Here is a 14,394-nt window from a genome sequence, read left to right as displayed (position 1 = left end):
ACATTCAGAGCTGCCCAGTCATCTCTTCTACAATGTTTAAATCTTTAGGGAAGAGGTCCCTCAGTCACAGGATGCATGGACACTTCATAACCAGCGGGTGTCTGGGCCACGGACAACAGGAGCTTCCCATAGACTGGTTCCATCCAGCACAGCCTGCAGGCCACATCTCACGGAGATGAAATCAAGGAAGAAAGAGGAGGAGGACTCTGGCAGAGGCATTGTGGGAATTACAAAGGATGAAAGCCTTCCACTCTTAACTCACCAGAGCACTGTATCCCTTTAAAACGGTTAAGAGGCAAAGGCACACCTCCTGGTCAACAGAGACCTGAGGAGCCTCACACAACGTCATCCATCAGTTTCTGTTAGTTTCCTTACACTTGAGGAATCAAAGTCTGTCCAGTCAAAGCCCTTTTCACGGTGCTCAAACTAAATCATCTCCTACACAGATATGTCCATACATCTCCCATACAGTACACAAATTGAAGCAAAAGGCCATAGTTAAGGGAGAGGGGCAGCTTTTTAGACTAGGGGCCAGCAGGCAACTCTCCCTGAAGCAAACAGCCAAAAAAGCCTGTCCTTTCACTAAGTATCTTACTGCGAGCACCACAAATACAAGTTTGGCAGTGGCCACTCTGTGGAAGATGGGTGCATTTTGGGTGGCTCTTAGACCTCAGAGCACACCTTTCGTAAACTGAGAGAATCCTCCAAGAGCCAGCAAAATTATCATTTTATAGGTTTATTGGACAAAAATGACAAGAATGAATTTACAATAACTAAAGTCAGACACGGCACACCAGAACCATGCAGAGGACATTTACATCCCCTACAGCAACATCTCTTTTGCATTGTAACTAAAGAACAAATAATTAGGGTACTCAGAAAGCCTTGCACCCAACCCATAAAATAAATAGTTTCAAGCAGATCAATAATAGCATAACTAATTCTTACAGAGGGCTATTTCAGCTGCTTGCTGTTGAGTCCAAACCAAAAGGTTTAGGAACCCCAGATGTTCAAATTCTATACAGGCCAGCATTTCCATTGTTTATAGGTTAAGGAGATCTGTTACGGTGATAAGGTCTAGAAAGAAGTGACCATCTTGTACTGTATGCTCATGTAGTTTCAAAAATATATGATCTGAAAATCGTTACTTAAATATCAAGATAGCGCACTAGCTCAGCCTTTTTGACTACTCAACAAAGAATCATTAGAGGAAGTGTTGGAAAAGAAAGGGTCATTATTAAGTTCCAAAGTTAATATGTATTTTCCAGTTCCCACATCAGCTAAGCATATGTAATAGACTAGTAGTAACATTGGGAGTCTAGGGAAATAATATATCAACATTTGGAAAGATTCAGATGTGGATTTTGAAAACCAGTTATGCTATAAGATAAAGATATTCATAAAAGTAGTTTTTTTAATATGAACGTCATATCTTGATTTTAGAAGATTTTCAAACACTAGGGATTAGATCAAGGCGTTATACATGATACCAAACAGCAAGTTAACAAGATATGTATTCAGCGTATGGTGCCATGCTTAAACTCCCACTTTGAATTCATTGCACCACAATGAAATCACGTTCTTGCTATAATAATTTTCTTTAAAATTGTATACAATTTCTAATACAGAATGGCAATTTAAATTCACATTGAATTAAATGCCATTCAATGGTGTTAGTTTTAAATTAGTTGGTAGGAAAGTTAACAGAACGATGTGATTTTTTTAAAGAGACTTTCCCAGGTTCCATGCTGGACCCTGAACTTATACTGTGTCATATGGATTGGTCATAAGAAAACAAATAAGGATGGCTTCTTTAACTTAGTACTTCAACATGTAAAAAATATCTGTATTCAGTTGCTCTCCAAACCAGTGTTGACCGTAAGCATGGATGTGTACTATCTGACTTAAGCTTTTGATTATCTTGACATAATTTTAACGTCCCCTGCTCTGCTGTAAATCCTTTTATTTTAGCAGTGTTCCTCACTAGTGAAAGGATCACGTTTTTGATATGTTGTTGACATGAACGGTATTTCTCTCCTTCCTATTTGTCTCTCCAGCTGTAATGCCTACTTTAGATATCACATCTTAATTAAAACACACAGAGTTGAGTTACATTGAAAGACTTTGGTTTGTGGCTACAGTCATTACGTTGTTTGTCATCAAGATGTCCATGTAACTGATTGTTTTTTTTCCACAACAGATAAAATAATTGTAGGCAGCTACATGGGCTTTCTTAGAATCTTTGCGCCCCACCCTGTACAGGCTGGTAATGAAATGCAAGCTGAAGATTTACTCCTTGAAGTGCAGTTGAGAGATCCTGTGCTACAGGTGCATGTTGGAAAATTTGTTTCGTAAGTATAATCCCTTAGTTTACTTTATTCTTAAAATTGCAGGTTAAATAACTTTTGTGCTTCATCTCATGTTGTACAGTTTGTGTGTCTCTAAAACTCTTGGATTATGATGGGACCAATGCATTGTTGTTCTGAGCTTTAGTATTTAGCAACTTAAAATATTCCTTCTAATCAATGACCTTCTGTATGTTACTTTTGGAACTGGCAAACGCTTATACATGATACTATTGTGTTTTCTTTATAATTCATATACTAATGTTTCCTAGTTACTACTAGTGATCAACAAGGATGTAATCTTTCACAAGAAAAGCTTGAAATATTCAATAAGAAATTTGGTGCTGAACATTTTTTAAATATATAAGGTTTTCAATAGACTAATACGAGGCTTCCTAGTATTTTTTCTGACTCTATGGGGAGAATGTGGCAACGGTGTTGTATAACACTGCTAGGGCAGCTTTATGACGAATACGGCTTCAGGTCATTTTCTTCATTAAAAGATGTATTTGGGGTAGCCCATAATTCATTTTTTAAATACTTGCAAGTTAGGGACTTTTTTATTCAAGGGGAGGGCCTTTAGCCTTACCCTACACATCTGATGTACTACAGGTTATTTTCAAGACGTCAAGGCAGGGTTTTATAGGTAAAGTCTAGCAGAGTTTCATATTTGAATTGGAAGATGATGGTATACAGATTACAGCTAAACTGAACCGCACTTTTGAAATTGATATCACTAAAGAGGAGGTTGTCGAATCAATGTTTTTTTTTTTTTTTTTTTTTTTTTTTTAAAAACCTTTATTTGTGCATAGTAAAAGAACAAATACGGGCCTACAACCATCAGGCCGGCCACAATACGGTTGAGCACAGAGACAAACAATACATCCCCTGTGCGTCAAGGTCAAGATTAGCAACGATTCAGGATTCATACACTGGAGGGAGCCTTGACACCGGGGGAAGGAGAAGTGAAGGTTAATTTTAAGGTTTTCAAAAAAAAAAAAAAAATTTTATCGGGAAAAAAGTCAGTAAAGGATAGAAACAAGAAGATTCGAGTCCGCAAGTCGGCTTCATACACTGGAGAGCAGCAGCATCATTAAAACAGCCATAGAAAATATCATACAGTAAGGCGATGCAATTAGATAACAGGATCATCACAGTAGTAAATACGCACCCCCTAAAAGCCGCCCCCACTCAATCCACCCCACACCCGGACCCCGAATCGAAACAAGTATAGCGCAGAGACATGAAAGAAAGAGGCCCATAGAACTAAAAAAGAAACAGTAAATTACCCCCCCACCCTACACCAATGCGGAGGCTATGGCCTACCCCCCCCCAGCATAGTGCCTGTCGCCCAATGAACCCGAAATATAGACGAGAGAGAAAGTAGGAATAGAGTAAAGAAACTAAGAGAAGAAAGAAGAAAGGAGGCGGGGAGGAGCCCACGTATCCTCAGGAGCGCCCGACACCACCGGCCAACCAAGCCTCCACACACTGAAACCCCACTACACCCAAAGGCGGTCGTGGGAAGATAGCATGTAACACCACGGAAATGAAGGCAGACAGATCGCGACGAGTGCGCGCAACATAAGTAGACTATTCCAGTCCCAGTCCAGCCCGGCCGTGAAGCCATGATGATAGAAAGTAATCTAGCCCTGGCCCGATCGCGGGCGTACGATTAGACCCGCCCCCTCGTGAATGCCCCGCATCCCGAACAGACAAAGACAATATGGCCACTTGGGAGAAGATGGAGAAGTAGAGTCACAAAATGGCCGCCGATCATCTATTGAGGTCCCCTTGCACACCATATAAAATCCAGACCTGGCTTGTAAAGTACATGAGTTCCACATAAAAGGAGTCGTAGGCCACCGTGAACAGTTCCTCGAGGTCGCCAGGTGTAGTTCAGCTGGAAACTCCTGCAGGCACGGTGAGGCAGGCAACAACAAAGCAGGCGGCAATGACCGGGGAAACAAAGTATCTGCCATTGAGCAGGAGAGCGATTGATCCTGAGCGCCGGGAAAGCCAAATGCAGACACCAGTGTAGCACCGTTATATCCAGTCGTTGCTTCCCCGCAGGAGGACCACAGCACTGGCAGACTCACGTCTTGTTGATCACAAACGGGGCGCTCACGGCCCGCAGCAGACAGTGTAGAGTCGAACCGCTCACTCAGCGTTTGCAAGCCGACACACAATTGCAGACGAAAGTCCCGCAGGGCAGCCAGAACGGAGCCGTATGTCAGCGGAAGCTGCGCCCCCCCAACGGCAGCAATCCGGGACGGCACTGGGGAGCTGGAGTCTGGTAGAGGGAGGGCGAAGCGGGCAGCGGGCGAGACCGGAGCATCACCCCCCCGCAGCGAGCAGGCAATCAGCGCCATGTTTTACCGTTGAACGGTACCGTGGCCAGGGGGGGGATCGTGACAAGGAGGCAATTCCCAACAGGTCTGCGCCGCAACAGGTGAAAGCCAGCAGTCTCTTCCCCTCCCTCAGGCTCTCTTTGCAGCCGACTAGACCATAGAAGAAGGGGGTCTGCAGCCTTCTACAGCGTGATCCACAGAGCGGGGTAGGAGACCCGCCACACCGGGGCTTACCCTCTGGCTCCAGCCCATCAGATGCAGGGTACAGGAGGTGTCCGGGCGTCTCTCTCCCGGCTCTTCTGGCGACCGTGCGTGGCGTGAGGCGGGATCGGGACCTCGGGCTCAGATTTGCACCAGCGGGTCCGGTGACTGCAACGATTCCAGGGGGTCGGCCGAGGCCACAGTAGAGCAAGGGTCCAGGGCGGGGAACAAAGGCACCAAAAACTCCGGCATCCGGGCGGGCTAAGACTTCGGGAAAGCGGCGGCGCGGTCAGCGCGTCGTCGCACGCGTTGCACCTCGAAAATCGGCAAGGATAGGAATCAGGATGATAGTCCGAGGCCAAGGGCCGACGGAGCCGGGCGCTCAAGCGACTGCTCCGGTCGCCATCTTGGCTCCTCCCCGAATCAATGGTTTTAATCAATTCTGCAGTAACATCAATTAATTTAAAGTTGCAACAACATCGTATTATGTTTATGCTGTACTATACCCCAAAGGTTATTTCCAAATGGGCTATGTCCCATGCTTCTTTGAAGTCATACTGCCCTAAGTGTAACGAATATGCCGCGGATCTCCGACATATGTTTGTTACGTGTTCAAGGTTAACCATGTTTTGGTATGAGGTTGCCCGAGAGTTGAGTAAGTTAGTTGGCAAGGAGACCCAATTAACCGAGAAAGAAATCTTACTGGGGACAACAGCGGTCCTAGGCAATCTATCGAAATCTTTAGTATAACTTATTATTATTTCTGCCCGGTTGTGTTGCTAGGGCATGGATTGATATACTTAGTCCCAAGATTACTGATTTTTGGCTATTATTGAGGGGGGTTTAGGAAATGGAATTGGCATTAGCGAAAGTTAGGGGATTACGGTCGAGGGTTAAATTAGGGAGGGTTTGGTCCAGCCTTCAGAGGGATTAATATTTATCTGTTATCCATACTGAGTGTTTGTATTCATCTGAAATTTTTTGGAATGGGCTCTGTCAATATGTTTATGACGGTGGCATGTACACTTTCTTTTCTGTGCTATTTATGTTCTTAAGTTTCGCACATTTTCTTTTCTGTGCCATGTATGATCTTATGTTTATTGTATTTAACAAGTGGCAAATAAACCCCCACCCACTCAAAAAAAAGAATCTTTTCAATAGACCATGCCTATCCTTGTGAACAAATCCAGAAGTGTCTGATTCTCGATGTATTTTGTGCACGTAACTTCAGTTTGGGTGCCCAAAATACTGTATTTACTAAGTAATTTCCCGTTTCTAATTCCCAGAATGAAAATCACAGAATTTTGACTCATAGATATTGCTGCACTGAGAGTCTTAATCTAAGCAGAGCTCTCAGCTCTACGACTATTTCATGTGGCAAATCATACTTTCAACTTTGGATATTCCTAAAAAGGAACTATTGCTGTTCACAATACGAGGGAAGCAGGAAAGAAACAAATGAAGATTCTGGTTTTTAAAGTTAATTCAAGTTAAGCCGGCCTCCCTCATTCATTTACTTGCAAATGACTACCTTATGAGAGCTACTCAGCCAGCACCCACAAGCAGCAATGCCTTGGATTTGGCCTCTTTTCAGTAGAAAATTAGGGGATTTTGAAAAGAAATTGTGAATAAAGTGCAAACTTCGGCCGTAAAAGTGCATCAGCATAAAGCAAACTGGATCTTGAAGCAAAATCTCAAAACTAGAATGCACTACTGATACTTAGGAGGAAAATATATGGCGGATTAAATTAGATCTTAAAATTGCTTTCCCTAGAATTGAAGACTGAGGATGAAGGATAGTATTGAAAATTATCTGAATAATTGGGAGAAGTGAAATGAGTAAAAACTGAACATTATGTTGATGCATGAATCACCTCTATACAGGCTGAAACTCAACTTTTTAAAAGGAGCACCTGTTGAATATTTTTTTGCTGAATTGGGATTTTTTATGCATTGTGGCTGTTGTTATATTTTAGCTCCACAAAGGTAGCGAGAGGGTGAAAAAAGAGAATGTAAAATATGCTCCTCCAGGAACTGACATAGTACCTAACAGGCCGTACTGCAATATATATGAATTATTTTCACCCCATTTGTGAACCATATGCGGAGCTAGCAAATTAGCTCACCCTTTACTTGGAAAGAATGCACTAATAGAGACATTACATATGCCAAGATAATTTATGTTAGTATACATACAATGCACTGGTCTGGAGCAGTGGTGGCTGGTGACATTTTAAAGTGGTGAGGCGTAAGAGTGCCTATACGAGTGTAATAGACAAGAGAGAGAGAGTATGGAGATAGAAGTGCATGCATGGAATGTACTAGCACAAAGCTGTTGTAACACACAACGCACTGTGTGAATGTCTGCAGCTCCTGCTCTGGCCCTATCCATACACAATCCCCGCGCACTCTGCCTGGAGCACCTGGACTCACCCTGCTACCTGTCCGACAAGGGTGTTCGCGTAATGGTCACAGCTGACAGCGTTTATGTAGAAATGCCCACTCACCTTGGAATCCGGTCCGCCAGAAACTCCAAACCCGCGTCGAGACCCTCGGGCTCATGGCGATGAAGGAATTTGTGGGGAATCCAAGTACTTTCTTTTGACCCAAAGGCTCCATGTGAACCAGCCTTTATCTTTATGCCCCAGCGCTGCCTGCTGCCTTAATGCATGCTGCGGTCCTGACCCAGAGCTGTGTACTAGTGTCGACTGCTGGCGGCAACTATACAACAATCCTGATGCTGGCATGAGTGTGGCAACCCCTCTCAGCCAATACAGATGCTGCTCCAGGAGCGCCAGGATTGGCTTAGCAGGGATACTCGCCGCCCATTAGGAGACCGAGGGCTGCGGCATTGATCAACCCTCGCTCTCCTAATGCGCAGCCGCCAGCCACAGCAAACACTAGTGCTCATGGCTGGACTGGTCGGAAAAATTCTCCGACCCAAACCCAAAATGCGCACTGCTGCCTGCTGTATGCTCCGCGCCACCCCCTGGCCTGCTGAGTCTGACAATGACATGTCAGTCAGCATGACGCCGGGAGTCAACCTGCATGCTGCCCCGCCCACCCCCTTCAGACAGAGCCGCTGAGGAAGCTGAGCCTCTGCTAAATGACTGCCTTGGGAGTGGGCGGGAGCGGCTTGTGTGAACTGATTATTCACTTTCACAACCTGCTTATTCGAGTGGTGTCTCTTCAAATTTAGGCTCAGTTTGGCAGCTTTATGTTGGAGTATTTGCATCATGGCAATGCCTTTTATTCGAGACCTTTACCAAGGCGAAGCCTCTTGCCAACTCCATCCTTGATGTTCTTGAAGGAGCAGGAGGATTCTCAGAAAATGGGAAAGTTACAGATTGATGCCCATGACTATTGCATTAACTTGGGAAACGCAGGATAATTTAGCTTCAAAAATGACTATTGGGTTTTTTACTTTGAATGATTAGGACAAAGGGCCGTTCGCAGTGTGGGCTTTGGCTTTCTGTTCCTCCCAGCACCAGGATCTCAATTTTGGATCCATTCAATAATAATAATTTAGCCTTCATCCAATATAATACATGGTCCAGGTAAGTTATTATATTGATCTGATGTTGTTTTTTTTAAACTTATGTTCCAGTTCCAAGTCAATATAGTTGGCTTGCACTTGGATCTTCACCTGACATTGGTGTAAGAGTTGGGCCAGCGGGTTGATGCGTATGCCGAAACCATTCTGGGGTTGCCTGTGTTTCTGTCCAGAGGGGAGCAGTTAAGGTTGGATGATTTGCATATGGCGGATCTATCTGTTTAGATTGGCAGAATGTTCTAAAACTAATGGACTGTAAGGCTGCCCTCAGCATCTGCTAGTGGCTGAGAATAATTCAACCATTACTTCAATCACTTTGTTGTTTATTTATGTTCAAGAAGAGGCAACATGTGCGTGAACCTTGGGGGATCCACCAAAGAACTTGTAGGGTGACAATTCTACTGACTCTTCAAACTTCCAGATTATGGCTGAAAAGAACGGACCAGATCCATTTAAGCATGTGTTTGGAGATTTCAACCTGCTTGTTGTCTTTCCAGCAAGATATTATAGTCGATGGTAATGCAGGCTGCTTAGTTAAATTGCTCTGATGTGTGTTTGTGGATTTAAAATAAGACACCACGTTGGTGGCCAGTTTGCATTGTCTGAAAGTGCTGCTATGCTTCTACGGATTTCTTTTTTTTTGGTCATTCCAATAGTCATGTCAGTGCAATGTAAGTTAACTGGCCATGTGAAGCCGCAAATCACACTGATGGTATTTTCGTTTGTATGCTGCTTCTAATACCCCAGCTGGGTACTGGTCAGGTCTGGACCTTACGGACCTTATGAGTTTACACACGTTTGATTATCACATGAATGGTAGCCACTAAATAGAGGCACGTTCCATTGAGTTGGTGTCTGTTTGGTTGTAACCCTAGGTTATGGGATTTTGAATGTGTTTAAATCCAAATCTCATTGCTGACACGGGAAATAGTCCAGAGTACGGGATATTGCAAATCTTACAAATTATTTTCCAGATCTTAGTGTCGGGAGACAGTAAGTAATGACCACTGTGATCATTTTGGTGTCTCTCTTTTTGGTTGTGTTAAGTTAGGACTTTAATGGATTATTCTGTGCTTTTATATGCTCTTTCTACTGTTTTACAGGAGTCGGCTCAGGCTTCCAATTTATGTCTGAGTAGGTTTGCTTGATTTGCTAATTCTGTACTCACCACAGTTGTACCCATATTGCAAGAATTTATTCACAGCTAGGTTTACTTGTGATGGTAAAAGATGAAATGATAATAACGAAGCAGAGTCAAAGCAGGAAATATAACAGGAAAAAGAAGTATGTCGAAACGTCCATCCTACATAGATTTGATGGTCTGAGGTACTTAGACCGAGAGCCCCAATGTCTGTGGGGCTGACAGTCTGCTCTTTCTACCAGCAGAGCCAGCAGGGCCTCTGTCAGCAGAAACATGCCAGTTTGCCTCAATATATAGAGTCTGCCAAACCACAAAATACTCTTCTAAGGTCTTTATTCAGAATTTGTTCTTTCGCTGGAGTTGGCCCTTAGCTGAATAAAAACTGAATACATTGTTGTCGTTCTCTCCAATCACTCTGCTCCCTGTGATAAATTGTTTGCCAGTGTTTGTGCTGGTTTAGATTTCTTCTGCTTTATTCCCTGTGTCTCCCAAAAGAACACACAACTTGATTCTATTTAGTATTATTTGAATTGTGTTGTTGAAAAGATGTCTCTGGAGCACACTACTCTATGTGAGGTCTAGCTGGTGCTGCTTTAATTTGCTGACTACTCCAAACTGTGACTGTTACCTAATGTACAGCTTTAGGAGTGTGTTTGTAATAGTATCACCAATGTCTCTTAGTGAACTGCTGCTGGAGATTAGTCACTTGTAGGTATTTCTTAACTCTTGTTGCTTTCGGATTAGCCAGGCACTTTCTATAAACTCATAGAGGAAGGATATTCTGAATTCTATGTCAGGACCGGAGGCTCTGATTATGCTTCTCATTTCTTTACTCCAGAAGCTCAGCAGCCAATGAAAATACAGTAACAAAAATTACGTGACCAACCATAGAGTATCATGGTATATAAGGACCCAGCACAACCATAGTGTCCTCTTTCTTTGCTGCTCCGCAGCCAGTTAAGTGCTCACCCTTTACTATTGATTTCAGTGTTTAGAGCGTATTGTGGATATTGCTTGACCTATGATCTCTGTATTTCAGTGACTGTGTTTTAGCATTGTATATCCTTTATTCTGTGCATTTGCCTGGTGTTGTTATAATCATTCATTGCATTGTGTGTGTGGCTGGATGCTCACCTCTGCTTCGGCGGCACCTTTCTCATTGCTCAGTTGGTCGTCTTAGCCTCGGCGCGGCACAGCCTTTCTCCGATATCGATCGGAGCTTGCGAGCGGTACTTCTGTGGAGCAGGAGGCTACGGGGAGCGAGGACAGGCGTCTGAGTGACGCGCGGTCCTCTTTCTATATCTGACGAGCGCTCGCCTTCACGCATGCGCGGCGGCCATCTTTGCCCTCTAGCTATTACCGGGCATTAGACGAACGCCGAAGCAGCGTTTTGGTGCTTCAAACCCTCGTGCTTTGGATTATAAGCAGGAAAAGGCTCGTTTTTGCTCCCCTGACGCCCTACTTGCAGATTATTAGTGTGGGGCTGCATAATAACGCATAGGCTTTGCCTAGAGTGGTTATTAGGGAAGCTCTTCCTCCCTCCACATCTGAAATTGCTTTTTGATTGATCCTTTAATAGGATTGTTTTGAGTTTGCCTGGGGCTACCACTCCCCTTGACCTCTTCTACATTATATTTACAATTGCCTGTCCTTGAGTCATTATACAGGCAGTCCTCCTGGGCTTGAATCCACACCTTGTGTGTTAAGATGGCTGAGTATTAGGAAAAAGGACTACTATTATTATGAAGAGGAACCCTCTGGGTCTATAGAGCAAGACCTCGTTGAGGCACTGGACACAGGTGTCCAGCATTCTGTCAATACGACGCTGGTGAGAGTAATTGCACCCCTCAAACGTTATCTCTGCACTTATGCCAAGCAACAAGGCTGTTTCCCCTCTGCATGACCTCGTGCGAGGCCTGGGGGTAAAGCAAGGCCCAACCCGCATGCTACAGACTTTGCTAGATTGGCCAAATCAATGGCAGAGCAAGAATGCACTACTTCTAGCAGAGAGGCCACGCTCACTGAGATCTCTCAGCGCGATAATGACCAGGACACCTCCTCGGACCCTCCCACTGACCAAGAGGCGGCTCCTCGACCTTCAAAAAAGGCAAGGAAGGAGAAACATTCTGAACCGACACCGTCCCCTAGGGTCCTCAATTTTGAGCCTTCTGACATCATCCACCCTAATTCCACTGCTTGGCTCCCACCCCAAGAGGTGGCGGATTATGTTCAGTCTGTACATAAAGAAGGAGGGGGGGGGGACCGGGAGCTAGTTGTGGTCCAGTGTCTGTGCTCCGTATTATATCTATAGTATTTAAATGGAGACACTGTTCCTAGAGAGACAGAGAGAGATATATAAATGAATGAAGCGAGAAACCTAGGCTGATATTAGGCCCAACTACCTAAGGATTAAGTGGGGGGGGGGGGGTGGGGGCATTCCTTAGTTTCTCTTGTTGCCCTCACACACCCCGAAGGATGTCATGCTTCATCATTGGGCGTTTGCTCCTCGTCGGGCCGGCGCTGCAATGCCCTACGGGTCCCCCGAAGGGTCACTTTAGCGGAGATCTTTTAGAGAAAACGCCGTTTGGTGCATGCGGGTATGTGGTTTGGGTCCTAATAAAAAGATATGTGGTGATGGAGTGTGTTAGTGAAGTGGTATCCTAAAAATGTCTAAGGGTTACTGGGATAAAGTTTAATGTGAATAGCACCCTTGACATAATAAAAGACCCGTAGGTTGGGTGTTACCTTATAGAAAGTAATGTACCAATAGGTAACTAGTGTGTGGTCAAGCGGTCGACATGTTTCGCGCCCCAATGGTCCAAAAAGGATCCCTGGCGCTTCCTCAGGACCAAAAAAGAGTGAAAAGTGGATGTGCCCTAAGGGATACTACCCTCAGTATACTATCCGGGCGTGCACTCCGAAGTAGCACTGCTCTCTATGTGAGAGTCAGGTCGCACCAGGATAGACAGCCTAGGTAAATGAGGAAACAAAAAGAAAGGAGAACATCCTGCCTATTAAAGAATGTTCACCTGTTCAAGAAATTCAAAAAACGAGTGCAATATCAAGGTATATACAAAGAGATATCACCTCCCCTCACAGGTGGTGGCGTGATGGGGTCTCAACGGTAAGCTTACAGGTGCCTGAGCCAGAAAAAAAGGGGGGGGGGGGGCCTGGGAGGCAGCCCGTAGCCGACCGGAGTCGCCCATATGTGCGGGCACTCACCGTGGTAGAGGTTGAACCCGATGTCCACAGACTCATGTGGCATACAATCTATAGGTCTTTCATTACGATTCTACCTACAATATGTTACAAAAACTCACCTAAAGGCACGGAGAATAATGCTCCATAGGTTAGGGGACGAGCGTACACACCTTCTAGTGCTGTGAACAAGGGAATAAATGACAGGCAACTGCTAGTCAATCCAACTCCTACAGATACCAGACTGGTCTGAGCTGTCTTGTACACTGTATTTAAGTAAATAGCCAGTTTCCTCAGTACTCATAAGTGCATTTTTACTCACAGTTTTGCTCCGGCGTGGCCTCGTTTACCACCTACCCCCGTCGTCCTCCTACCTGGAATGGAGACGAGGATCACCCCGCGTTTCTTAAGTACTGCCCGTGTTGATTTAATTAGGGCGGGGTCCGTGTCCGGTCGTCAGACGAGGAGCAGCTGTGTTCTCGCTAGTGTGTGTTCGCCGCGCATGTGCAGAAGGTAAACCGATGAGCGGGGCGCATGCGTGTGTCAAAAATAGTGGTTCCGGCTCACGTGTTGTTGTTGCCATGGTTATGTGTCTATGCAGTCCTCAGTGTTTATGTATATCCGGCTGAGTGGTGCTCGTAAATTGTAAAAACGCTTCGAAAAAGCCCATCTAGTGTACTGAGAGGGCGGTAATAGTAAGAATGAATCGTATAATTTATAAAGCCTCATAGTTCCACTGAAGTACAGTCGATGGTGAACTCGAGAGGGTATTATGATTGTTACATGAGTCTTGGGGGGATCGAGGACGGTGGGGGGAAGGGGGGAACGGGGGCAGGAAGGAGCGGGGGGTCGTTGTGTGGCAAGTGACCCCGGGAAGCCTATTCTTAACCCTCTAGTATCATGAAGTTGCTCAAAGGGGGTGGTCTCGCCAGGATAGGGGAGACCCAGGACATGAATATCGTTTTGTAAGACCTCGTGGTCAGGTAGTCATGGGTGTGTACTGCTGATTTCGCTGCCAAACCCTCATGTAGGGTTATAGTTCAGTCCATGGTATATCGTCGTTCAGGCCCACCTCGTTGGTCCGGAGGCGATGTACCCAGCGTTGTTCTCTACGTAGAAGGGTGTTATTATTCCAATGTTGATTGTTTTCCAAAATTGTCCACTTGATGTCGTCACATGTATGTCCTTTTTCCATGTAATGATTCGTAAGTCTGGTTGCTGTTCTCCCCCGTCGGATCGTGCTTCTATGTTCGCTTATCCTAAGTTTCACCTGTCTCGTGGTCATCCCCACGTAGCGTAGTGTGCAAGGGCAGGTGATGAGATACACACAGTTTTTTGTGTTGCAATTCGTGTGGCTCCGTTGGTCCCACCTGACTTTGTCCAACTCCAAGTGTGTAGTATGTTTGGTGAAGGGACATGCACTACAATTGCCGCATGGGTAGTGGCCTTTAACAGCAGGGAGGGACCATAAGGTGGATTCCTGACGAATGGTCTTCACACGTGGTCTCGTGTTGATTAGTTGGTCCCGTAGGTTGGTGGTCCTCTTGAACGCAAACCTAGGGCGCTCCAACATGAGATTACCTGTATTCAGAATTCTCCAATTAT

At 45.0% G+C, this 14,394-nt stretch overlaps 1 protein-coding gene across 2 annotated transcripts in view; it reads left to right on the top strand.

Annotated features, from left to right (window-relative positions):
* Positions 1–14,394, top strand: part of BBS9 (Bardet-Biedl syndrome 9) — a 1,933,935-nt gene that overhangs the window by 84,838 nt on the left and 1,834,703 nt on the right. For both annotated transcript variants that reach the window (XM_085607489.1, XM_085607490.1), the window contains exon 3: positions 2,201–2,351. In XM_085607489.1, the coding sequence (XP_085463615.1) occupies positions 2,201–2,351 (151 nt within the window). The remainder of the gene's footprint in view (positions 1–2,200; positions 2,352–14,394) is intronic.

This window comes from Triturus cristatus, chromosome 5_2 (assembly GCF_964204655.1).
Source record: "Triturus cristatus chromosome 5_2, aTriCri1.1, whole genome shotgun sequence".
Lineage (NCBI taxonomy): Eukaryota > Metazoa > Chordata > Amphibia > Caudata > Salamandridae > Triturus > Triturus cristatus.
Note: the sequence above shows the minus strand (reverse complement) of the source record. Positions and strands in the feature narration are given on the sequence as shown.